At 46.6% G+C, this 27,207-nt stretch overlaps 2 protein-coding genes across 5 annotated transcripts; one reads left to right on the top strand and one right to left on the bottom strand.

Annotated features, from left to right (window-relative positions):
• Window positions 1–397: 397 nt before the first annotated feature.
• On the top strand, window positions 398–6,443 carry ZNF648 (zinc finger protein 648). Its single transcript, XM_074961076.1, has 2 exons — window positions 398–588; window positions 2,567–6,443. The coding sequence occupies exon 2, from the start codon at window positions 2,637–2,639 to the stop codon at window positions 4,398–4,400; it is 1,764 nt and encodes a 587-aa protein (XP_074817177.1). The 5' UTR covers window positions 398–588; window positions 2,567–2,636; the 3' UTR covers window positions 4,401–6,443.
• An 11,637-nt stretch (window positions 6,444–18,080) lies between these two features.
• On the bottom strand, window positions 18,081–25,345 carry LOC141992237 (uncharacterized). Of its 4 annotated transcripts, none has more exons than XM_074961073.1 (4): window positions 25,204–25,345; window positions 24,791–24,866; window positions 23,873–24,169; window positions 18,082–20,445 (listed from the first exon to the last, which is right to left on the bottom strand). In XM_074961073.1, exon 4 carries the CDS (start codon window positions 20,332–20,334, stop codon window positions 19,177–19,179), a length of 1,158 nt encoding a protein of 385 aa, XP_074817174.1. In that variant the 5' UTR covers window positions 20,335–20,445; window positions 23,873–24,169; window positions 24,791–24,866; window positions 25,204–25,345; the 3' UTR covers window positions 18,082–19,176. The 4 variants fall into 4 exon arrangements, with proteins under 4 accessions (XP_074817176.1, XP_074817174.1, XP_074817173.1 ...); XM_074961072.1 differs by having other exon boundaries at window positions 23,873–24,164; XM_074961075.1 differs by lacking the exon at window positions 23,873–24,169 and having other exon boundaries at window positions 18,081–20,445.
• Between the last annotated feature and the right edge of the window lie 1,862 nt (window positions 25,346–27,207).

The raw sequence follows: 27,207 nt of genomic DNA, 5'->3' as shown, positions 1-27,207 counted from the left end.
AGTGATTGGTTTACACTGTGACTAAGCAACAATCAACTGGGGTGTACATCTGAAAGGTGTAATTAGGGAGGAAGGGAGATTAATTAGCATAATAAACTAGGGTGTAATGAAGAGCGATAGGATGGAGTCAATATAGGAACAGGTAGGATGAATACTAGGAAAAACTTTCATACAGGGAGCTCTATCAGCCTATGGGTTAATCTCCTAGTAGAAGTGGAAGCCACCTTTCAATTCAGAGTGGACAAAAATCTACCTGGCTCAGAGTCCATTTCCATCACTGGAATCTATGGAAGGAGAGAGGGAGGAGGAGTGAACTGGAAGAATGGCTCAGTCAGGCAGTCAGACAGGGCAGCCCTGCTGTATTTCCCAGGCTGCTCTCTGTGATGCAGGCAGGAAGGTTGTGTGTATTCACAGGCCCCACCTCCTGAGGCTCTGCAGCTGCTAGACTGGACACAAAAGGGTGAGAGACACTGGTACATTTGCCACTGCTGCTTTGCACCAAACTCCCCGCCTTTCCTCGTTCCTAACCTGGAGCAGATGATCCCACGGGGGCAGCCGCCTGGGACACACCTGTACTTAAATACCAGGGTGAGTCATTGCAGCTAGACCTGGGCTTAATGGGAAATGGGGAGAGGCAGGCCAGAAATCAATAGGGAAAGAGAAATGGGAGGGGGAGCTTTATGAAAAATATCTCAGAAGGCACAGACTGGAGGCAGCTGGGCTCTCAAGACCTGATGTCTGGTACTTGCTGCAGTCAGACCTAGTTTCCTCCAGGCAGCCCATGCATTGCATTTGGGACCAAATCTGTTTTTTCAGGCTGCTGAGGATCAGGAGCGAGAGCTCACCCTCACCCTGTTGGGCAGCTTTAGATTTCTACAGAAGTCTCTATACTTGTCTCTCCCTGTGTCATACACCTGGGGAGATGCAGTGACTTGGACAGTTTTTCCCCAGGTACCAACAAGAACTTGTTCAAGACACAGAGATCCCTGTGTTCCACAAATGCCTGCAAATCCTGGAGATTGAACAGCTTTCGTAAGATTGCTGGAGTTGCAGCCAATCTCCTGTAAATTATCCAAGGAAGCTCTGGAAATACTGCAAAATTAGATTCAGCAGAAAGAAGTGAGGGGGAGCTATTTTTTGTTTGCAGTTGCTGTCTGTGACCGAGACTTTGTAGTGTCTGCATCCCTGGGTTGTTTATATGCTTGAGAACAAATTTTCTGCATTGGCCACTGTCAGTGGAGAGTAGCATTCCTTTGCTATTCCTCTACGGTTAGGTGTACTTTTGCCACCCTTAGAACTGACTGCTTGATTGGGTTGGCCAAACCATGTCTGTATTGCCATCCAGTAGCATTAGAGGTATAAAGTCTTGCACACACACCTCACATTAACTCTGTGTGGGCCCTTATGCACAGCACTCTGAAGGCTGAATCAAACAACTGCTAAGTGCAGAGCCCTAAACCTGTCCACAAATTACATGCACACTCTAGTAAAAAAACTTGTGGGCCCCATCACAGCATAGATCCTTGAGTGGCTGAGCTGTTCGGCGCCCCTTTTTGCTCCACCACCGGCGGCAGGTGTACACTTTGCATCCAGGGAGTTATTCCATTATGGATCTTGTCTCCAGCTGTAGGCACTGTACATTCAAGAACTTTCAGTAGTGAACAAACCCTCAGGGTGGCATCAGGCAGGTGACTTTATTAGCCTATTTTGTGGTCATTTTTTTACATGCATCTTGCAATAAAGCAAGGGAAGAGAAAGTGTTATTATTCAAGGGGAGAACTGAGAGCTCCTGATGTTCTGAAAGTCAGTTCTCTGATTTCTTGCCCTCTTCCTATTTTTATTTCTATAGCAAAACTTTGAATTAACTGGCTTCACTTGTCAGTATCATGTCCTCAAAGCATCTGATTCTCCACAAAATAGAGAGAGACTGTGGTTTGCTTCCCAGAAATCCTCCTCAGACCTTCTGTCAGAGAAATTAACTTTTATTTCTTACCCAGCATTCTAGATGTCTTAGCTCCCTGGTAATCAAGAGAAACAGCAGTTTGATATCCAGCGCCATAGTGCATCAGGGCCTCCATAATTAAGAGCATCTGTTTGCTTCCTGGTGCTCCTGTGTTTAGAAAGCAGAAAAGTAGATATGTTGTTTTAAAAACACAGAAGAGAGGCAATGGTCTTAAAATAGAAAAGATAGAAATTAAAACAACAGTACCCTGGGTTAGAACAAAGTAACAAACAGATGAGCTTTACATAGGTGAGCTTTAAGAATAAACTAAAATTAGTAACGAGGGAAAGGATTAAAAAAATATTACCAGCTAACAAGATATGTATCCCAGATCACCTCTAAAATGCTGCTTGTTTGTTTGTCTCTGTTATCGTAGCCAGTCTTGTATTTTCCCTTCTCTTTGAGGAAGTAATGAGCCACCCCTTTTTGTACAGCGCCTGGCATAGTAAGCCCTTAGCCCAGCTGGGAACTTTGGGTGTCAATGTAATAACGATCCCTAGCTGCTCTCTGTTCCTCACAAATGTCCCCATCCCCTGTCCATTCATCTCTTGTTCTAAAATACAGGTCACTTACCCTGAGGTCAGCTTCAGGCTGAAGGATCCTGAAAGCAGATATTCAGAAGCAGAAGTGGAAAATGGCAAACATAGAATGCTCTGAGAGACGGGACCAGGAGTACCCCAGCAGCAGTTTGGCTCAGGGATCCTATGGGGACAGAAAGAGGACCACGAACACATGGTGTGAAAATGATGAAGGCGATGACGAGGAGGAAGCTGAGGAAAGCGACAGTGATCATTTTGGGAGCGGCATGCAGAAAGACCAAGATCCGGTGTCCAGCAGCTCCATGCCGAGGGATAGCAAGGCAGAGGACCTTCTGTGTGAGGAAGACGAGGTCTTTTATGAGACCTTCACCCTTATCAATGCCAATGGCGTGGCCAAGAAGTTGAACATGATGGTCAGTCTTCGCACCAAGAGTGATGAGGACGATGAGGAAAGCAGCAAGGAGACATTGTGTCAGAAGTGGCACAGCCGGCCAGTGAGGAAGCCTGCTGTTCTTCGGCGCAGCCCGCAGGGCATAAAGCACTTTGGCAGGGTGCTGCCAAGCTCAACGGAGTATGTGGACACTGTGGTTACCCTGGACAGCGATTTGGACGACCCAGCCAGGGACAGCCTGCCGTGCAATGGCATGGAAAGCATCAAGAGCTACATGACCAGGAAAGTAGAGGGAGGGGTGTTCCCAGGAAATCCAAGTATGGACTTCAGCAAGCCTGGGGGGAGCAAAGAGCTTCCCCTGAAAAGAAAGAGAGGGGTGAAGTGGCTGAACCCGAAAGCTGCCAGCAAGCCAGCTGAGATAGCGGGCAGTGTCGGGGCCCTGAAAGCAGCCACGGTCAGGAGGGTCAGGATTGGGGCACAGCAGGTGGGCAGCAGCGAGGTGGAGGAGCGGCCTTACAAATGCATGCAGTGTGGACGGGCCTTTAAGAAATCCAGCAACCTCCTGAGCCATATCGACACACACAGTGGGGCCAAGCCGTATGCCTGCGAGCTGTGCGGCAAGGCCTACTCACACCAGGGTACCCTGCAGCAGCACAAGCGTCTGCACACAGGCGAGCGCCCCTACAAGTGCCCGTTCTGCGTCAAGGCCTACACCTGGTCCTCGGACTACCGTAAACACATCCGCACGCACACCGGCGAGAAGCCCTACAAGTGCCTGGACTGCGAGAAGGCCTTTGTGCGCTCCTCGGACCTGCGCAAGCACCAGCGCAACATGCACAGCAACGACAAGCCTTTCCCCTGCCAGGAGTGCGGCAAGACCTTCAACAAGCCACTCTCGCTCCTGCGCCACCAGCGCACCCACCTGGGTGAGAAGCCTTTCCACTGCCCTGACTGCGGCAAGGAGTTTGCCGTGGCCAGCCGCATGGTGGAGCACCAGCGCATCCACACAGGCGAGCGTCCCTACGCCTGCGCCATCTGCGGCAAGTCTTTCACCAAGTCCTCCAACCTCTTCGAGCACCAGACGCTGCACACTGGCGAGCGCCCCTTCAAGTGCTCGGAATGTGGCATGGCCTTCGCCCAGTCCTCGCGCCTCATCCGCCACCAGCGCATCCACACCGGCGAGCGGCCCTTCGCCTGCGCCGAGTGCGGACAGGCCTTCGCCCGCTCCTCCACCCTCAAGAGGCACCAGCAGATCCATAGTGGGGAGAAGGCCTACCTGTGCTCAGACTGCGGTAAGGCCTTCCGCCATGCCTCGCAGCTTACCCAGCACATGCGGGCGCACACAGGGGAGCGGCCCTACCAGTGCGCCCAGTGTGCCAAGGCCTTCACTCAGTCCACCCACCTCATCCGCCACCAGGCCAAGCATGGTGCCAGCAATGGGGAGCCGTTCTCCTCTTCCGACGAGTGAGTCCCTCCCTAGTGGGGCAGCTGACACCAGGCACTCAACACACCTGTCTGCTGAGGGGCCAAATACAACAGACCTGGGCTTCATCGGGTAGAGCAAATATGAGAGAGGGTTTGTACACAACATGGAGCAGGCACCACTCTCTGACCAAGTTGCTTGTTGACTAGAGGAGGAGATCTGCAAGTACTTGTCTTCATAAATGCACACGAAAGGACCCAACCAGAGCCCTCCTGTGACAGGGGATACAGACGAGGAGAGAGATTATGAAGAATACACCCACCTTGTCATCTGTCCAGGCACCAAGTTCAGCTGTTTACCAAGATCTTCCTGCTGGACAAAAGTTCAAAAGCACATCCCAAACTGACTGACACTCCATAGCTGTTGCTCCTTCATGGGCCCTCATGCCAATTCCTGCTGCCCCTTCACGTGTAGTTCTACTCTGAAAAGGGACTAGGTAAGAAAATGGCAGATCCGCTCCCAATACATGTGTTCAGAGTTGCATCTGACACAACACTGCTTTTTACTCCTGTTTGCCCTGCAGAGCCAACTCAGCTAACGGAGTGTGAGCTGGAGTCTATTCCTGCTTGTGTGTCCTTAAGAGAATGGTTAATGAGGAGCTGTCTACATGTAGAAATCATACTGGTTTCACTAAATAGATTTAAAAATACACTTTTGCTTAAAGTGATGCAAGACAAAACATACATTCCATGCAGTTCATGTGAAACACCTTGGAAGGAAACAGGATGGAATAGGGATCACTTAGGGCATGGTTTACATGCAGAGTCTCTGTTACTGGTGATGATGCAGGAGAAGGAAAAAACCCTTCTTGATTCTCAGAGCCCAGGTTGCATATGCAGTTCTGTCAGCTACAAAATATATCTTATTACTTGTAAGTTGCACACAAATCACTCACAGAATGTAAATATGGAACCCAACGATGTCATTTTTAGAGATCCCTTTGTCAGAGCATAACTGCACTTTGAGATATTATAATCTCCGTAATGAGGAGTGGCCAGCCTGTCAACAGCTTTCCTGAAGTATCTCTCATATGATACCATGAAAAACAAAACAAAACAAATATATGTACTGTGGGATACTTACAAATGAAGGCACTGGCATCATTCCCTTCTTACTGGCCTGTTGCTAGGAAAAGGATGAAAGCACTTTTTAAATGGGGTTGTGCTGGCCATGGCTGGCTGAATTATTGACACTGTACACAGTGATTTTCCAATAACTGCAGAGATACTGGTTGCAAATGCACAACTGATCAGTTTTTGTCTCGTCTTGCGTCTGATCCTGCACCGCTGAAGCTGATGGGTGTTTTTGCCAGTGGGAGCAGGAGCAACCCCCCACTGCTCAATTCTGCACGTGAAGTATTCATAGCTCCAGATAGCTCTGCTTTAAAACATCTGTCTGTCCTCAAGACTTTCCAGCAAGCGGCATCCCAAGTAAGCAGAATTAGCTTCCTGATTAAGCAGCAGTCCCATTCCTTGCTGTTTTATTACCAGTTGGCATCAGTCGGTTCCCTAATTACGCAGACTTAACAAAGTCAACTTTCTTTTAGCGTCTCTCTCTCTCTGTTGGTGAAGCTAGCTTTCTGAATGTGAACCAGTCTTTCTGAGTCTGCAGACAGCCAGCTCCAATGTCTCTGCTGCTGCTCAAAAACTTTACTTGCTAGCAGCACCCTGGAGTTCCACTGCTGCTTTTCAGAAACTGGTGGGCAGCAGTGAAGATGTTAGGCATCTTGTCAATTTCGTGGTGCTTGAGAAAGCTAGGAATAGCCTAAGAGGTGACACTGGAGTTACTCACCAGGGAGGAGAACCCAAAAAGCAGAGGTTGTGGGAAACTTCTTCCTCTCACCTTCCTGGCAGCTGTCAAGAAGAGGATTTTCCCACCTCGCAACAGCCTGGTGGCTCTAAAGGAGTGAGAGAAGAGACAGAAAGCTCCTTCCTCCCTTCCAGCTGCTAAAGCAGGGATGGGCAAACTTTTTGGCCCGAGGGCCACATCTGGGTGGAGAAATTGCAAGCAGGGCCATGAATGTAAGGCTGGGGCAGGGGGTTGGGAGGGAGTGTGGGGTGTAGGAGGGGGTGCACTGTGCAGGAGCGGGCTCAGGGTGCAGGAGTGGTGCAGGGTGTGGCAGGGGCCTCAAGGCAAGGGGTTGGGGTGCGGCAGGGGGCTCAGGGCAGGGAGTTGGGGTGTGGGGTGCAGGAGGGGTGCAGGCTCCGGCCTGGTTCCACTTACCTGGAGTGGCTCCGGGGTAGCGGCAGCAGAATGGGGGACAGAACCGGGGAATTGTGGCCAATAGGAGCTTTGGGGGAGGTACCCACAGGCGAGGGCAGCGCGTGGAGCCCTCTGCCCCCTCTCCCTCAGGGGCCGCAAGGACGTGATGCCGGCCACTTCCGGGAGCAGCGCGGGGCCCACAGCACCACAGGGGTGGCAATCCTACAGGCCGGATCCAAAGCCCCGATGGGCCGGATCCGGCCCGCAGACTATAGTTTGCCCACCCCTGTGCTAAAGGGAGTGAAAATTTATCAGGCACCTACTCATCAGAGGCTGATACAATAGATGGAACCCACAAACAGGGTCCAGGGACACTACCCTTCCAAGCAGCTGGGTGCTTCATGGGGCTAAACTTCTCCCTAGGCTGTTGCCTCTAGACCTCACAAGTGGTCTCCCCCTTGCTTTCTGCATCTGTCTCCAGATAGTGCTGCATGTGTCATTCTAGGCCACCTCTCTCGCCCACCCCACATATTTCAGATATTTGCACAAACCCTTTCACATTACAGCTGCCCTTCTGTGTAGATGCAACACTTGTTGGACTGTGCCTCATGGCAGAAAGGATGAGCAACCTGTGTGAGAACTGCAGCTATTCTATAGCCAGTCACTCAGCAGCAGGAAAGGCGGAGCAGCACCAAGGAAAGCAGCAAATGTTCCATGTCTCCCCAGAGTTAAGAGTTTCAAGATCCGTACAGTATTTAGGCTCCCTAGCTGGCAGCACGCTGCACTATCCAGACAGCCCCCAAGACATCCCTTTTAAGAGGGTTTTTCATTAATTTCTTCTCCCTACTGTGCCTGACCACCTTTCGGATCTAGGAGAGCTAGATACAGCTCTGTCTGGAGCCTATCTGTGCCACCACTATCTTCCAGAGAGAAAGGGCCTCTCCAATGTAATAGGAGGAGCTCCATCATCCAAGTGCTACCTCCTTCACATCAGCAGCAGCCAGGGACAAAGCTGTAGTGGACACATATGGCTCTGCTTTCCATATTTTTCCATTTCATCCTAATATTTTTGGTCCTGTCCTGCACACAAGACTCCAGCTCCTCCTGGATAGGTTACAAGATTAGTTTGGGCAGCTAGGAAAGGAGTGCACTGAACTGTCTCCATTCACTCTCACCGGTGAGGTAGGCCCCTCTCCCCCATCAGGCCAACTCACTAAGGTTCCACAGGTAGCAAGACAGCAAAGTTGGGCGATCTTTTCAGTAACAAAGCAGGCCCGGACTCATAAGGCATTTAAAATTCTGCCTGACAAGCGCAGCTCCTGATGAAAAGGTACCAAATGATTACAACAAAGTCATGAGCGAAAATGAATAAACCATCAAGAAACAAACACACACATACAGGGGATTAAAATAAAAGGAGTGCAAAATGAACCTTTGAACAACTTAGCCACTGAGTGCAGCATCTTCAGTAGGGAAAGAGTTAAAAGCCCAACACTTTGCTTCTGAAAGGAAGGGAAAAATTCCCCTTACTGAGAGGAAGTGGATAGGACAGGCCTCACCTTCCCCTTTATTCATGTCTCACCAGGAAAGGAGGACTTATTTGCTTCCAGTTAGGAGGAGGGTCAGGGTCTCTGACCTTCTCTCTCCAGTGGGCCAGACCTATGCTATCAGTTACTGCTGCCATGGAGGAGATCTCCTGACCTCTGTACTTGACTGGATGCTTCACGTGACACTTTGTTCATGGCTCTCTAACTCCGTCCTTTGTGCTGAAGCTGGTGGGCGCCACATAGAACCAACTACTTGAACATGCTGTGACATTTGAGGCATGTAACTATCTGTAAATAATAGTAATAATAATAATTAATAATAAATGTGCTCGTATTGTAATGGGGTTATATTTGCCAAGAACTGGCTGGGGAGTGGGAGTCTAGTTTTATTTTTTACACTTGTAAAGGCTGCCGTTTCTGATTATTACAAACTGGATGCTGTAATATACCATGTGGACAGAGAGGGAAATAACATTGGGGACATTGTTTTGTGTTCCCTTGAACTCCCCAATGTTTGAGCTATTAAAGTTGTTATGTCTCAAGCGAATACACCTAAAATAAATATTCTATTGCCGCTCATGTATCTCCATGAGTAGCTTAAAGGAACCAGGCTCTGGCTCTCTCATGTGTCTTGTGGTATGCATTAGTTACTCCTGGGAGAATTCTGCGCCAAAAAATTAAAAATTCTGCACACAATATTTTAAAATTCTGCATATTTTATTTGTCAAAATAACACAATATAATCATGCCAGTTTCAATTATTTTGGTAGTTTATTTTGAAATACTCGTCAGCAACTATGTTTGTAACAATACAGACAAAAAAGATTCAAGAAATGTTTTTTGACAAACAGATTCCTTACAAGGCATATGAATACAGAACTCTGAGTAATAATTCATGTAAACTACAATACAGAACCGTATTTCCCGCACCCCTCAGAAGCAATGCAAAGGCTTGGGGGAGTCAGGGGTAATGGAGTAGCTGAGGGAGAGGGAAGTAATTGCTGGGAAGGAGCCTGGGTATGAACTTGGAGGATTGTTGTGTGTGGGTGGGAGAAGTATGGAATGGGGAGTTTTTGGATGGGGAGAGATTGTTAGGGAGCCTCCACCATGCAGATCCTGGCTGACTCCTAGCCTCTCACATTCAGTCAGGCACATCTGCCCCACCCCCCATTCCCATATGTCCTTGGACCCCCACTCAGCCACCTCTCTCCCCCCATCCCCATGTATCCCAGCATCCCTGTCCCCCTGTGTCTCTGCACCTGCACCCCCTGTGTCTCTGCACCTCAGCCACCCCCATGTGGCCCTGCAGCCCCGTCCCTATGTGTCCCTGCGCCCCACTCAGCTGCTCCCTCCCCACATATGTCCCTGCACCCTCCCCCATCCCCATGTGTCCCTGAAGCCCCACGCCAGTCTGTCACCCCCACCAGCCCCATGTGTCCCCATGCTGTTCATCCCCCCATATCCTGTGCCTCCTGACCAGGCCCCACAGGCAGGGAGCTATGAGGAATGCAGCTTCTTTCTCTTCCCTATCAGCAGCTGCTCTCTGTTCCGCTGCCACAGCAGCCCCTGGTGGGTGAAAGGGCTAACTGCAGCACCTTTCTGGCAGAATGTATTTTCTGTGGGGGGAAAAAAATTCTGCACAGCACATAAATTCTGCATGTGCACAGTGGTGCAGAATTCCCCCAGGAGTAATTAGTAGATAAGGTGTAAATATAGATGCATGGTGTAATTCACTGTCTAATTCTGCACTTGGACCTGAGCCAAGCCTGTTTGTGCCCACAACAGCAAGAACATATGTGCGTATTCAGAAGTGCACAAGAGCATGAAAGCATGTGACTGATCACAGACGTGTTTTTGTGCACATTGATTTGTAGGTATGAACATAAGCCTGCATACACAACCTAGTGCTGCCTCTTGCCCTGCACAGCTGCAGGCATTTCAATTGGACAGATTTTGAAATGAGTTTGCCACCAAGCTGTATCAATACTCGTTCCACACATGGTTCGTGGCTAATACATGGCCCTTAATATTTTGCATATACCATACTGTCATTCTGCTCACAGGCAGGGATGCAACACAACTCTAGGTTGTAACTGGATTCTAACATGGTGACTCAGTTGTACAGATGGGATCAACTAATCCTCTCTCTGTACCTAGGTTATCCAGTCCTCCCACCTTCCAGTCTCTGTGAAAGAAACATCTCATAAAGTACATGTGAAAAACACCCACAATCCTATGGATTTGGTCTCATCAGCTGAGGCAGTATAACATAAGTGCCCAGATTTTCTCACAGTGCACCAGTACAATCATGGTTTGTAGCATGGTAAGCACTAATATATTGACACATTACAAATAACTGACACATTTGCCATGGAGAATATTGCTGCATGGGATACACTGAACCATACTAGCTGTAATTGTCTCAACGTGTATGTCAAAGCCTGAATACAGTTGTACTGTAGAAAGGACCTTCTCTTTTCAGGCTGGTGGAGCAATGATTTTTGCACATAAAGTATATAGACAGACTCCAGAAAGCAGGTAAATTCATTTTATTTTTAAAAATTAAGAAAGATGTAAATATTAAATCAAGTACAGCTAATGACTGTAAAACTCTTTGAAAATGAGTATCACGATATAAATGCTAATGCTCATCAAGTGATATTATACAGGAAACCTGTGCAATTTCATTTTGAAGTTTGGGTTAAGAAAAAACACATGCTGTGTTCTCACTATGATTTTCCCTTCCAACAAAATAAGATACATCATATATAATTCACAACACCTATAAAACAAAAATCTCCAGAACAAATTACACAGCTATCTAATTATACTTGTTCATAGTAACATTCTGAAGTAACCTCTCTCCCCATGTGCGTCAGTATTAATCAACGGGAGAGAGAGAGAACCCATGTGAAGCACAAGCTTAAAGATCTCTGCAGTGCTACCAATACCAATCACTTTTTAAGGAGTACAAAAAGTAGGTAAGACTTCAGAGGCAAATAAAATTAGCTCAAGTTCTCTCAAACAGGATATGTTGAATTGCAAAAATCATCTCCACAAAATGGGCTGACCCTTTTGATAAAGCTTTGCACTGTTTTCCCCTTAGCCAACAAAGCTCTTGTACGGGAGACGCTCTTCTACCAAAAATGGTCCAATTATTAAAAGGCTCTTAAGATTAAGAACCTTTTCCTGCTCCCCTTGAGGTCAAAGGGAATTCTGCTGTCAACTTGAACAGGAATAGACCCCCAATACAGGATGAATAATTATTCCGACTTTGGGATTTAAAGTACTGTGGTGACACATAAGGTAGCAGCTGCAATCAGAATAAGAGCTCTGATATATATCTCTGGTAGATAAGCATGATAAAAGTTACTCCCCGAATCACAAACAGAATTATTTGAGCTCTCTCTCACACGAAAACCAGTACATATACATGTAGCAAGAGGAGGCTTGAAAGCGTGATCATCCCACAGTAAATTCACGATGGTGGCCACGTCATCTCAGAGATCTATACTATCAATATCACAGTGCAATTCCCATTGGATAATCATTCCACTGGGTGACCCTTACCATATCAAGGTCGATATGCCCCAATAGCATATTCTCACAGTTCCTGACACGGAAGAAACAATTACATTAAGAGAAAAGGTAGTATTTTCCTGTTTGGTTCCAAAACTTTATCCTAATAAAATTTTATTCACTCACTAGACTACAGTTGAGTCTGAGCCTTGAAGCGATTCCAATCCTTATTTCCATTCTGAAAGAGGCAAATCTCTGTCAGAGGGACTCCCGATGACAACATAAATCCTCTTACAAAGTAGGGATGAGATCACTGTTTGATGAAGCCTTACTTCAAATATGAAGAGCCCAGCAAAGAATCAAATATCGTATTATAGGAGCAGATTACAAACTCCTCACTCATTAATTTTTAATGGTTGACCTCTTTTGCCAGGCAATATTCCCTGCTTCTAGCATAGGTCAAAGATTCCTGCTTCGGCCCACTCTACATAGAGGAAAGAGCAAACATTGCAAAGCCAGGAGGCAGTATGTAAAGAGAGAAGAAGCTATACAGTAGACTGTCTTTCCAGGCCAGATGCCAGATCCATCTACAACCTCAACAGTTCAATGCGACTGGTTCACTTAAACAGATGGCAACAACTTAAGACGATTCTCACACTGCACTTGAACAGAATGAGAACATTTGTGTAACAGATTTGTTCATAAGAAAGATTACTGCTGTACAAAACAAGGATTCCTCCTAAGCCCTAACATTATAGTCTATTGGCAAGTCTTAGATAGTGAGTACAACTACACAGCTTGGTTGTCTCTGAGGTATGTGCAGTAAGCTCATTAGCTTTTAGGGCCTAGTGTTTATAAAGTGAGTACCTGTTTTGAGCGTATAATTACCATGGTGTGTAAATTGTGAATCTATATATGCAAACAGTCTGCTATGCTTTTAACTGACTGCTTATGTATGCAAATTAGGTGTGCAATTTTGTGAAAACTCCTATAAAATCAAGGGTTTCTGATTCTCTGTTGTCTTGCACTTTGGATTGTTACATCCACTTTGCACTCATGTAAAAAGCTACTCTTGGTGCAGAGCAACAGTGAATTGAGCGCTTAGAGTCTATAGACAGCAAGTGCACTGATTTAACTAATTCATGATCTGAATCACTTTAGTTAAGTCAGTGCAGTCCCTATGACTAGATGCTCTCACACAGATATGAAAGGGGGGCAAATACTGATTTGGCTTAATTCATTTCATAACTGAGTTTACAAGTACCTATCCAAAGGCTGATTTAACTAAATGTAATTTAATCAGTGCAATTTCTGTGTGCAGGCCTTAATTAGAGAGATCATCCCACTCTAGAAAAACTATATTAATTGATATCACACTTTAACATGACTATTTTAAATGGTCAGTAGTTTGCCCTGTCCCTTTCGATAACTGATTAAAATGTACATGTCTAGTAAATGCTGGGTGGTCCCCAGAATAAGTAATGGAATATTGACAGTTTCCCAAAATATACCTGTTTGGTTGTTTGTGTGAAATTAGTCCATTCCCTCAAACAGGTGTTCACATCACAAAGCCATGCCAACTGGCATTGTATCTTGTTGGCCTTCTCTACATTGATGCTGAAGATTGAATGGACATGAGAATGGGACTGTCCTTTCACCCTTAGAGCTGGTCCTTCCAGATCAGAATTATGTCACCTGGCCAAATATGCTGGGTCACTGACTGTACTGTGCCTGGGGCGAAGATAAAAGGCTCCTTCCCGTCTCACAATTATCGTTCCAGCACCTTTCACAAGCACAAAGTTCACTTTACAAAACTGAAAATAAGGAATAACAAAAAACAGAAACAGGATTTTCAAAAGTCTTCTCTCACAGCTCATCTTCCATTCTTATTCTGAGCTTGCAACGAGCACACTGCTGAACCTTACAGTATAGACCATGCCAATTTCTAGGCTAGTGGTTCTCAATCTGTTTCAGGAGATTCATGGAGATGCTTCTGTCACAATGCCAAAATGTTCATTGCTCTTGAAGAGGTAATGCTTCTAAATTTGAGCCAGCTGAGAATTCTTTGGGGGGGGGGGGGTACCCAGAGCCATTTTTCACTACCTAAACTGAAAAAAACAACAATCTCCTTTCTGCCTGGCGGCTTGCCAGCTTTTGTCAGATACTTCTTTGGTGAATAATGAATGGCAAACAGATCTGCAAACATTTAGGCACTGATTCAGCAAAGTACTTAAGCATATGCCTGACTTAAAGCACAATTAGTCCCGTTACATCAATGGTACCATAGAAGGGTACCAGACCCTCAGGATGCAAAACCAAGCTGCAAAGTAGTCTGAGGATATTAAAGTAATAGGAGCTGCAGGGAAGAGGGGCTATTCAGAACAAATGCATGTAATTCCCCTCATCAGAGAAGAAACTAATGGTAGATAAAAAAAGAAGGGGTGGAATACAACTAAACAGCTGCACTCATTGTATTCTTAGCTTGTTTCCTTAATACTGTCTTAATAGGTTTTCATGCCATCAATCAGTAAGATTGGACGGCGTGGAATCAAGGCTAGAGGGGGAAATGAGTCAATATGAAGCCTGCTATCTTAACAAACAGTTCACAACTGTAGGAGACCCTCTGTTCTAAACAGTCATTTAATACAGGGAAAATAAATAGCTACAGCTCCATTTAACCATCCATTGCCAGCTAGTGCCTGCTAAACCAACTGGCCACAATTTCTGTATATAACGAGCATGGAGTGTGGACTTCAGTGGTGGTTAAAGTTAGAGGTTGCTGAATGAGAGAGAGAGAGAGAGAGAGAGAGAAAATTGCTTTTAAGTTGGGAGGGGGGAGTGTTGAACTGCTACCACACCAGGGCGTTGCACTGATTTAGCTCAACCATTTTTTCTACCAAGTTAGTTAAATCTGAAGACGCTCAGGTTAGACCAGGGGCAGGCAAACTTTTTGGCCTGAGCGCCACATCGGGTTTCCGAAATTGTATGGAGGGCTGGTTAGGGGAGGCTGTGCCTCCCCAACAGCCAGGTGTGGCCCGACCGCCCCTGCTTCTCGCCCCCTGACAGCGCCCCCCCCCCGGGACTCCTGACCCATTCACACACCCACCCTGCTCCCTGTCTGCCCCCCACCGCCACTGCATCCAACTTCTCCTCTCATTCTTAACTGCCCCCCTGGGACCCCTGCCCCATCCAACCACCCCTTCTCCCTGACTGCCCCCGGAACCCCTGCCCCTGACTGCCCCCCACCACCCCATTCAACCCCCCCATCCTTCCTGACTGCCCCCCAGGACCCCTGCCCCCATTCAACCCCCCTGTTCCCCACCTTCTGACTGCCCCAACCCCTATCACACCCCCATCCCCTGACCAACCCCCCTGCTCCCTTACCACGCTGCCTGGAGCACCGGTGGCTGGCAGCGCTACAGCTGCACCACCCAGAGCACCAGGACAGGCAGCCGTGCCGCCCAGCTGAAGCCAGCCACGCCACCGCGCAGCACAGAGCACCAGGTCAGGCCACGGCTCTGCAGCTGCGCTGCTGCCCAGAGCACTGTGCCGGCGGCACAGTGAGCTGAGGCTGCAGGGGAGGGGGAACAGCAGGGGAGGGGCCGGGGGCTAGCCTCCCAGGCCAGGAGCTCAGGGGCCAGGCAGGAGGGTCCCGTGGGCTGGATGTGGCCTGTGGGCCGTAGTTTGCCCACCCCTGGGTTAGACAAATCCTAAGAGCTAGCCCCAAAATTTCTTGAACCACAGCTGAACTACAGTATCAATCACGGTCAGGAGAGGTGTGAAATGCCTGTACGGCCCTACGTACATTGTCCATAACTGCAAAATGTGCCACTGTGACTTCTCACTAGAAACCATTTATATCGGTCTTTAAATATCTACTGAAATCCAAAGTTATTCTGATTTGCCATCCATTTAGACTATGAACTAAATGACAGAATTTTAGTGCTATTAAAATGGCCGTAGACTACAGTTCTTGTTTACAAGGGATAGGATATACATGCATGTGGTGCGGCAGTTGGTAGAATGGGTATTGTGCCGATGAGAGCGTAAGTGTTGAAAGTGTTCCAAACATTATTTAATCGGAGAATTAAAAGTTTAGCAAAATGAAACCTTTACTAAGCATAATGAACAGGTTAATAAAAAGAAACCTGTCTGGTGGTTTGACTCCAAAGCGAGATGCTTGGGCATGTGAAAGTACCAATTAACCAAGAATACGATGACTCTTGTGAACAGTGTGTTCAACCCCATCCAAAGAAAACGCCCATGACTGCAACTCAAGGAATCAGAGGTACAGGAACTCTCCAGCTTGAGCTGCGAAATCTTACCTAGAGGAATTTACAACACGTGGTTAAAGTCATCTGATCCGCAGAGTGTCTGATGTTTATCGAGCTGAGTAGAGAAGGCTCTGAAATCACTTCCAAACCCTGAATCTGTCATGTGGCACACTAGGACACCACCAAAGTCACCCCATGCTGTTTACGTGGCCAGTTACAATAATAAATAGCTAAAATGGGAGGAGAGGGGGCAAATATAATTACAGTAAAAGCTGTTTTATCCGGCACTTCACCAACCAGAAAGCTCTATAACCTGGCATTTCTGATCTTCATTGAAATTCCAGTTTATAGTCTGGTTTGTGCAGGGCTGACAGGGGGTTGGGGTGCACGATGGGGTGTGGGCTCTGGGAGGAAGTTGGGGTGCGGGAAGGGGCTGGGGGCAGCAGGTAGGGGCGCGGGAGGGGATGTGGGGTGCTGGATTCGGGGGCTGCTCACCTCAGGTGGCTCCCCACAACTGGCGACCTGTCCCAGCTGCTCCTATGCGGCTCTGTGCACTACCCCAGCCCCGAGTGCTAGCTCTGCAGCCCCCATTGACTGGGAACTGTGGCCAATGGGAGCTACGAGGGGGGCATCTGCAGGCAGAGGCAGTGCGCAGAGCCACCTGCCATGCCTCCGCCTAGGAGCAGTCGGGACAGGTCTCCACTTGTGGGGAGCTGCCCAAGGTGAGAGCCTCCCGGATCTGGCACCCTGCGCCCCCTACTGCTGCCCCGAGGCCCCTCCCATATCCAAACTCCCTCCCACAGCCCATGCCCCGCACACCCTCCTGCACCTCAGTCCCCAGCCTCGCACCCCCTCCAGCACCCAAACTCCCTCCCTCTTAGTTAACTGGCATTTTTCACTTACCGGCACCCCCCATTTCCCCAACATGCCAGATAAAACAGCTTTTACTGTAGTTGGCAGCTTCACTTTCTTTAGGAGGAAGCTAGTGGCCTCCACAGAAATTATTTTTGTTTTGTCCAAATTTGCCAGAGTCCCTCTAGCTCTGGGTCCGAAATGTTCAGAATATCAGTGTCTAAAAGACACGGAAGGACACAGCAGTTTCCCTCATTAATACTGTGCTATATGGAGGACTTGTCCAACACACATAAACATACTTTCAATTCTGGGACATTACTGGAAGCAATACAAGAAGGGATAAATTCAGCATCTGAGCCCTGAGCTGGAGAAGAAATCCTAGCTGTATGCGCACTTGGGGTTGTTAGATCAGACTTATGAAGACTGAAGTATGGCAATTTACTCTGACCTATGCTTTATTTTCTCAGGCTAGCTGCTCTTTTTCTCCTCAAGCCTTAGAGTCATGGTTTTACTAGTGATTTTGGGAAGCTCAGAATTTATATTCCACAGTGCCCAGCAGTGTTCCTAGGAGCTGTGGTACTGGCTAATTTTCTAATGCCAGTAACTACTTTGTGGGATGAAATTAAAATGAATTTGAGAAACTAATGGTTGACATCCCATCCACAATCAAGATAAATCACTGTAGATTAAAGCAGTTAAGATTGATCTGAGCTCAGGACCCCATTCCACACACAGCAACAATCTAGCGTGACCAAGGTTTGTAAAACAGTTGGGATGGCTGTTTTACGGATGCAAGGTATTGTATAGGCATAGCCCATGCCATGAACTTTGCAGCAAGTTTAACCTAAATTCTGTGGCAAGGGGCTTGGAGTCCACAGCTCTTCAGTGAAGCAGAATGGAAAATCAGATCAGTTTAAAAATCGGTATTTTACTAAATTGAATATGCAAATGAATAATACAATCAGTACAGTATCCCTTATGTTACTTGAATTGATACTAAATGTAAGTAACGTTATGATTCCCCAAAATTTTACATTGTCAATGAGCTGCAGAACTTCATATTGAAAATGCGTAACTGCACTGTATAATTTGTTGAGGGAAGCCAGTAATTTTGGGATACCAGTATCTTTTGGCATGGGAGGCATTTTGGAACTGTGGGATGAATACATAAACTGGATGTTCCTGCTAAAATGATCAGCCATTAAATATTTAATGTTAACATTTTAATGTCCATCATTAGGTTTCAAAGTCAACAGATGAATTGTGCAGTTCAGACCTCCTTTAGAGTTATTGTTTCAAGTATTTGCAGACTCCAGCAGATCTCACTCAGAACTAGGTTTTATTGGGACTTAATTTTTAAAATGACAGCTAAGATTCTAGTGAACACTTTGTGCAGCACACAAGGCCCTAGGTACAGGCATTGTGAGTTCATGGCATTCAAATGATTTGCTATGATGAATTTCCTCATGCTCACAGGGCCCCAGAAACAAGGAAATTTAAATTAAAATGTAATTTCTGTTGTTTTGCCACTCTTCTGATTTTAAATTCTCAAACATTTGTTACTGTAATGCAGTAGCTGGGAATGGTCTCTCCTCCACTTAGACACAAGTGGCACAGATCCATACAAACAATCCACTCTTCCACACACTTCACAGCCACTCATACAAGTCTCTTTCCACCCACTGATATACATACATAACCATGGACAAAAGATTATGTATTGGCTTCAGCTGTTTAATTAATTGTCAAATTTATTAGGGTCCTGGATTTTTACAGCCAACATACTTCTCTCCCAAACAAACATACTTCAATAAAAACATGACAGAATGCACAGAGAGAAGGTATGGATTGGCCAGCTCTGACTAAATGGACTGTGAAGTCTTTGCAAAGACTGCAATGACAGATCTCCAAATCCAGTGCTGAAGAGCAGTCACAATCAGTTCAGTCCAGGACTGCAGTAGGGCTCCATTTAACACACCAGACCTAGAGAAAAGCTCAACTTAATGCACCCCAAGAAAAGTCCAGCTAGTTATGACAATGCTTGCTACCTTGTAGGAGCTTCACTTCCATATATGTCCTTTGACTTCTCTGACCTCATTATTTAATGGACATTGAGCTTTTTCCTATTGTAACTCCAGAGGACAGGTGCCAGGCCAGTCAGTATTGACTACCTGCAGGGATCACGGAGTTCCTTACAAGGCAATATCTCCATAATAGACTTATACTGGCCCTCCTTCAGGAAGAGAGTTGTGGACCAGTTTTTGTGTGTGTGTGAGGCTGGGAGCAATTTCTCTAGGATAACTGAACAGTTCTCGTTCTAGTGACAGGCAAAGAATGGTGACCACAATCATAGAGCCCTAAACACTAAGATTTGTCCACTTTATGTGTGCGCTCATGCCTCCTTAGAGTGCCTGACTCTGTGAAGGAATGACCGCAGTAAGCACAAGAGTAGGGTTTTTCTCCAGTATGGATCCGCTGATGGCGCTGTAGTGATGCCAATCTTGTGAAGGTCCCTCCGCACTCCTCACAATAGAAAGGGCGCTCTCCAGAGTGAGTCTGTTGGTGCCGTTTCAACCTCAGTAGTTGGACAAAGGCCATACCACATTCTTGACATTTATATGGTTTGTCCTCTCGATGGATCACTTTGTGTTTCGACAGCAGATTAGGTTTACGGAAACCTTTGCCACACATTGGACAGATGTAAGGTTTAGACTCTTCTTCCCCAGGCTTTTTATTTTCTGAACACTGCTGGTCAGTGTTTCTACCGCCATGCTTGTTTTGGTGCAATGTTGACCATGGGTTCCTAACCATGCCATTTCCCAAAACTACCTTGGAGCGCTCAATCTTGTGCACATTGCGTAGGTGCCTCCAGACATCAGCCGTGCGGATGAAACCCTTGTCACACTCCGGACACTTGTGTGGCCTGTCACTAGAATGAATGAGCTTGTGCATTCGCAAGTTTGCAGCACGGAAGAACTCTTTGCCACAGATGGGGCATTGGTATGAATGCTCTGTCAGATGGATATGTTTGTGTTCTTGTAATTCACCCAGATCCTGGAAAGAGACACCACACTTCTTGCACCTATAAGGCAAAGCTTCTCCAGAGATGGGCTCCAGGTCCTCCTCATCAAAAGCATCAACAAGAATGATGTTTTCATCATCCTCACTTAATCCTCCCTGAGGTTCCTCAGAGGAGTAGAACTCCAGATCCTCATCTTCACATTGCAGGTCAAAGTTGGTGTTGGAAGTGACAAAGACCCCAGCTGTAGTCTCACCTCGCTTCTGGTAGTAGGTCTCATAGGTTTCCTCGTCTTCACACTGCAATTCTACAGGGAGTTCTTGCCTACCTGAAGGTCCAGCAGGGCTACAACCAGGACTGCATGGTTGAGAGTAGTCTATGTCTACCTCCAACTGGAGACTAGATTTGCGACCCACCCGCTCAGAGGAATGACTGGAGTCATCTGAATGCTCCTCACCTGTGTCATAAGTGTCATTATCAGACTCCCAGTCCACCTCGTCCATCCTGTGGTGTCATATACGGAGAGTGTATATGGCTTACTGTGGATGTAAGTATACCATGTTCTTATAGTCCTTCATGATTGGCTCATCTCGTTCTCAACTCCAATCACAGCCCTTCCGAGAAAAAACAGGTGATGATTTCATTAGCCAACTCGCCAACATTCACATTAAGTAAAATGAAACAACCACAACAGAGATCTTTTTCTGGTGAACAGAATAATACTGAGACTTTGTACATTAGTTTCACTGTAGGGGACACTGGGTAGTTTACTATGATCATCAAATGGAACATTTCTATATTTCCATAAAATTAAATCCTCTATTTTAATTGGATCCTTTTGGCAAATCTGAATAATTAAGGTAACAATTACTCATTTCTCTAGTCTTAAAAAAAACCATTAAGAATTTCTACAATTTCTGTTTTAGAATTTAATAATGTGGATGCATCCACTTCACATATTTGGTGATCAGAGATTTGGTTTTGAGTTTTCCCTTGTTTTGTAATATGATTTAGAAACTACTCCCACACTTCTTTGAACCCTTCTACATCTATTCTACTCTTCTCCACAATATGTATATCATGATAAGATGGGACTTGTTAGATCTGAAATTCATTTTCCCTGGTAAACATTGATCCTGACAAACTTTTCCACACAAATAAACCACATGCCCTTTTCATATTAAACGCTCAGTAATGACCAACAGCCTGCCAGGCTACTTAACAGAAGCAGCAAGAACATTTTATCATTTATTTTTGATGCTGTTGTTCTTGGGCCACTCCAAAACATTACTGTACTCTAATTGCTTTCTACTTTTCTAGTCTAGATCATTGTCTCCTTGCTTCTAGCTAGTAGAAGTCCTTCTGGGGTCTAGTACAATTTATAAAATATTTTAAATTGCATCTCTTCAATATTTAAATCCCTGCCAGCCACGTTGCTTCTTTTACGTTATTTGGCCTATTTCTGTGTCAGCCATCTAAAGTTTCCACATCAGATAGCCCTAGCCAATCCTGAGAGAACAGCAAACATTTTTCTTCCTTTAAACATGGGCGGGACTGAGATATTCAAACTTATTCACTTAACTCCCAGGACAGACTCTCTTCACTACACAGGGCCTTATCAGAAGATTCATATTAAGTGTTCTCTTTGCATTGCTAGAGATATATAATTATGTATGAGTGACCACCAGGCACTTTATTTCCCCGTGCCCTGAACCTGCTCCCCGGCAGGAGCGCCAGGCAAGCCTCCACTCCCTGGCAGGAGTGCTAGGTGGGGGAAGCCCCCATGCCCCAACCCCATTTCCCAGCAGGAGCGCTAGAGGGGTGGGGATTGGGGGGGGGGGAGGGAGGGGCCGAGGAAAGTGCAGGCGGAAGGGGTGGGGAGGGGCCCACACTTGCTCTGGCCCAGTGCCCCACAAAACTGTAATCCACCTCTGAATAACAAATCAACAGTCCCCTCCCCCAACTCACTGACTTTCCCCATACATACCCTTCTACTCATTCTCTTACGTATAGTATGTGATTTGCCCCTTGCGTGCCCCATCACCTTCCTTTTCTGTCCCATCTTTCCCCCCCTGCTACAGGTGATTCCCCACCTCCACCCTTCCACATCCTTATTTGTATGTATTTGGTGTTCAATGCCCCTTCACTTGAATCCCAGCACTTTCCTGTGTGCCCAGTAACCTCCACCCATCCTAGTTCATTCTTTTTATTGCCTACCCATTTTCTTATTCTCCCACATATGTTATCATCCCATCTTCTTCCACACCTTCACATACCTCACAGGGCTAAACCTGGAGCAGTAAATTGTTTAAGGATATGGGAATGATGTGCCATCCTAACTCAGTACTGTGTGTCACTTACTCCCCTTGGAAGAATCTGGTGCCATACCCCAGTGGAGAACTGCTCTAAATACTGCTTACACTAGACATCTCGTGCTGAATGCACTGCTAGTATATATTAAACAATAAACTAATCTCATAAGAACAGTCATAGTCGGTCAGACCAATGGTCCATCTAGCCCAGTATTCTGTCTTCCAGCAGTGGCCAATACCATATTCTTCAGAGGCAATAAACAGAACAGGGCAATTTATCGAGTGATCCATCCCCTCTTGTCCAGTCCCAGCTTCTGGCAGTCAGAAGTTTAGGGACCCCTAGAACATGGGGCTGTGTCCCTGATCATCTTGCTAATAGCCATTGATGAACCTATCTTCCATGAACTTGTCTAATCCTTCACAACATCCCCTGGCAACAGATTCCACAGGTTGACTGTGCATTGTACGAAGCCCTTCCCTTTGTTTGTTTTAAACCTACTGCCTACTAATTTCATTGGGTGATCTCCTGGTTTTTGTGTTATTTACCCCTTCACATAATACTTCCTTATTCACTTTCTCCACACCATTCATGATTTTATAGACCTCTATCGTATCCCCCCTTTGTTGTCTCTTTACTAAAACGAACAGTCCCTCCTTTTCAATTTCTCCTCATATGGAAGCTGTTCCATCCCTCTAATCATTTTTGTTGCCTTTTGCTGTACTTTTTCCAATTCTAATATATCTTTTTTGAGACAGGGTGACCAGAACTGTATGCAATATTCAAGGTGTGGGCATACCATGGATTTATATAGTTGCATTATGATATTGTCTGTCTTATTATCTAACCTTTTCCTAATGGGACCTATATTCTGTTGGCTTTTTTGACTGCTGCTGCACACTGAGCTGATGTTTTCAAAGAACTATCCATAGTGACTCCAAAATCTTTTTCTTGAGTAGTAATAGCAAAATTTAGACTCATAGTTTTGTACGTATAGTTCGGATTATGTTTTTCAATGTTGATTGCTTTACATTTATCAACACTGAATTTCATCTGCCATTTTGTTGCCCAGTCACCCAGTTTTGTGAGATCCCTTTGTAACTCTTCACAGTCAGTTTTGGCCTTAACTATCTTGAGTAATTTTGTATCATCTGCAAACTTTGCCACCTCACTGTTTACCTCCTTTTCCAGATAAATTATTAATATTTTGAACAGCACTGGTCCCAGTGCAGAGCCTTGGAGGACCCTGCTATTTACCTCCTTCCACTGTGAAAACTGACCATTTAGTCCTACCCTTTGTTTCCTATCTTTTAATTAGTTACTGAGCCATGAGAGGACCTTCCTTCTTATCCCATAACAGCTACTTTGCTTAAGAGCCTTTGGTGAGGGACCTTGTCAAAGACTTGCTGAAAGTCCAAATATACTATATTCACTGGGTTACCCTTGCCCATGTTTGTTAACCCTTTCAAAGAATTCTAACAGATTGGTGAGGCACAATTTCCCTTTACAAAAGCCGTCTTGATTCTTTGCCCCCAACACATCATGTTCCTTTATGTGTCTAATAATTCTGTTATTTACTATAGTTTCAACCAATCCGCTTTGTACAGAAGTTAGTCTTACTGGCCTGTAATTGCCAGGATTACTTGTGGAGCCTTTTTTAAAAATTGGCATTACATTAGCTATCCACTAGTCATCTGTTACACAGGCTAATTTAAGCAATATATTACATACCACATTTCTGCAGTAGTTCTGCTATTTCATATTTGAGTTTCTTCAGAACTCTTTGGTGAATACCATCTGGTCTTGAGGACTTATTACTGTTTATCAATTTGTTCCAAAACCTCCTCTATTGACATGTCAAGCCAGGACAGTTCCTCAGATTTGTCACCTAAACATTCTCTGCAGTGAAGACCAATGCAAAGAATTCATGTAGCTTGTCCACAAGGCCTTATCTTCCTTGAGTGTTCCTTAAGCACCAAAATTGTCCAGTGGGCTCACCGATTGTTTGGCAGGCTTCCTACTGCTGTACTTAAAAAAAAAAAAAATGGTACTGTTAGTTTTTGTGTCTTTTCCTAGATGCTCTTCAAATTATTTACTGGCCTGCCTAATTATACTTTTACACTTAACTTGCCAGAGTTAATGCTCCTTTCTAGTTTCCTCAGTAGGATTTGACTTCCAATATTTAAATAACACCTGTTTGTGTCTAACTGCATCTTTTACTGCTGTTTAGCCATGGTGGCACTTTTTCAGCTCTCTTATTTTTTTTATTTGATGCACACACACAGTTTGAACCTCTATAATGGTGTTTTGAAAAAGTTTCCATGCGGCTTGCAAGCACTTCACTCTTGTGACTGTTCCTTTTAATTTTCCGCCTCAACCGTAGTCTCAGTGGTACAACGACCCCCGCTACAACACTAGTAGTAGTTCCAACGTCGGACACAATAAGTATGGGGAAGCGGAATACGGGAGAGAAAAAAAGGCCAACAGGAGGGGGAAGAGACCAGAGGGGACTGTGGCTGGAGATGCTGAAGGAAGGTGGAGAAAAGACAGCAGGGGAAGGAGGAGGAGGAGAAAGCAAGGGAGAAAGATGCCATGCCAAGACACAGAGAAGAAAGTTCCCACCGCGCCAGGCCCGCCCACCAGACACACCTGCCTCCAGCACAGCTCCCTGCAGTCCCGTTATCAGGCAGCGGCTCCAGGGACGGGGCGGGCTACATCCCCCGACCTAAGAGACAGACACCGACAGGGAATGAGCCTTGCGGGGCCGGTCCCCGCGCTCCCTGCAGCACCGTGACCCGCCCCGCCCGGGCCAACACGCTCCCTCTGGCGGCTGGTCCCCGCGGAGCGCTGCCCCCCGGCTGCTCCCGGCTGCGGTGGAGCGAACACCGGCCATTCGCTGCCCCGCCCCGCGGCTCTGCCCGCCGCGCTCCTCGCCCGGCCCCGGCCGCCTCCCGGGCGTGTCCTGCCCCGGCCCCTCCCCCCGCGGGGCGGACCCCGCCCTGCGCTCAGCGGGCCCGGGGCAGCGGGCGCTGCCGGCAGGGGGCTCTGGCCCCGGGGCTCACCGTGCGGGGCGGCCCCGCGCCTCAGCCCGAGGCTGCCGCCCGGAGCTCTAACGGGGCCGGCCCAAGCGGGAGAACGGAGCGGGGTGAGCTCCCCATGCCGCGCCGGGGGTCCGGAGCCCTCCGCCCCACTGCGCAAGCGCCGAACTGCAGGAGCGCATGCGCAGCGGCCGCCCCGAAGCCCCTGGCGCGGCTGTTACTGCCCGAAGTCCAACAAGCCGCGGGGGCTCCCCGGGCACGGCGGGTGGGGGTGCCGGCTGCGTGCGCGCAGAGAGTGGCGGTGCCGGCGGGCTCGGGAGAAGGCGGGGGCCTGAAGTGGTGCTGGTTTTTTGACGTGTTATTTTTTGTTTAGCCTTCCCAATGCTCGCATCAGCTGTGGGCATCGCTTCCCCCCGGGGCCCTCGCGCGGCCAGCCTCTCGTCTCTGTCCACATCCCTGTCTTGGTGACTGCAGCAGCCCCCCGCCCGCGAGTGCTCCACAGACAAGCCCCCCGCCCGGGAAAATACTCTTTGTTTGAGGTCTTTGATCAGCGGTCTTCTTAGTTTTACCCCAACTGGTACCTTGACTCTAAATTTTCTTTTCCTGCTCTATCACCAATCACAAGCTGCTGTCCTAGGGCATAGCCACGCACTCCCCCCCCCCCCCCCAAAATGTACAGGCAGGGATAGTATTCGTCCACGATGAATGTTACTTCAAATTTCGGTTGTGTGGTCTCCCCCTCTTTAACCCCTGGGAAGCAGAGGAAAGGTCACTGGCCCCTGCCTCCCTATTTAAGGTGGGCACTTTAGCAAATACTTAAGTCCCAGTGAAGCCAATGGAACTCCCACCCATGCTTAAAGTCGAGCATATACTAAGCTGCTTTCTTGAATCTAGACCTCAATGAACTGATTAAACTATATTCTAGTGCCTTTCTTAATGCATATTCGAGGGGTGGATGAATATAAACTATAATTGCAAGGATGACTATAACCATCCATTAGTAAATTTCACCACAAAGATCACCATACTACAGAACTAGAACTTTAACCATTTTGTCCAAATATTGGGAAGTTGTTATATGTTTTCCTCAAGAATCATGTGTGTCCTTCCATCAGCATGATAAATGAACACAAATGTTGATTTCCCTTTTCATAGCAGAAACAAGTGGCCTTTCCACCACTGGTTTGGATGACTATCCATAGGGAAACCTCACTCAAACTCACAGTAATCTCTCTTTGTCCATATTTAATGACACTTCAACCAAAGAAGTGGCATTCCTGGATGAAAAATAAAACCTTCAAAGAGACCAGTTTTCAGGACTGCATTTAGTCTCTCCCTTTCAATTGTTAGGGCTATTAACTGTTGCAGGGTAATATTTTCTGGTGACCCTAAACATTTGTATTTTCATTCTGTAAAAATGCAAACAGGATGCTGAAAACTACCCATGGCAACCAGAGACATTATTTTGTGCAACCCTGCTTCAAATCTAAGGGAGCCCAGAAGACTAATACAAATGCCTCACACTACAGAAATATATAGACTATTTTTTTATATACAAACAGTGTTTCATAAAAAATATATATACCATCCCTGCATACTGCAGCTAGATCCATACTTCAGCCTTAGGGGAAAGAACAAGTATTGTGAAGCAGGGTAGCTCAATGAGCTGGAGCAAGAGGACAGTAGAAAATATTTTCATCACAAGCACTGTCTCCATCCACAACCATTCATGGCAATTAGAACAACAAACCCACTAATGATGAGCTGAAATAAACTCTAAAACAATGCATTTTTAGAGTATGAATGTGTAATATAAGCTTATAAGGAATTTTACTCCTAAAGTTTTCACCTTAAATCACTTTTTTTCAACTAGGTGGGCAACAGACTAGACAAGGGAGGGCATGAGAAGAAGACAGGAAAACTGGGGGCATTTTTACTTCATCTATCCCACCACTCACTGCAAAGAGTTCCTACAACCATGGGTAAAATAGCAGACACCACCTTGGAAGCCATCCTGCTCCCACAATC

This window comes from Natator depressus, chromosome 8 (assembly GCF_965152275.1).
Source record: "Natator depressus isolate rNatDep1 chromosome 8, rNatDep2.hap1, whole genome shotgun sequence".
Classification (NCBI taxonomy): Eukaryota; Metazoa; Chordata; order Testudines; family Cheloniidae; genus Natator; species Natator depressus.
The sequence above is the reverse complement of the archived record's forward strand: the minus strand, read 5'-3'. Positions and strand labels throughout refer to the sequence as shown.

Coding starts and splice junctions, on each gene's coding strand:
- ZNF648 (XM_074961076.1), top strand. CDS start 2,637: ATGGCAAACATAGAATGCTCTGAGAGACGGGACCAGGAGTACCCCAGC.
- LOC141992237 (XM_074961075.1), bottom strand. CDS start 20,334: ATGGACGAGGTGGACTGGGAGTCTGATAATGACACTTATGACACAGGT.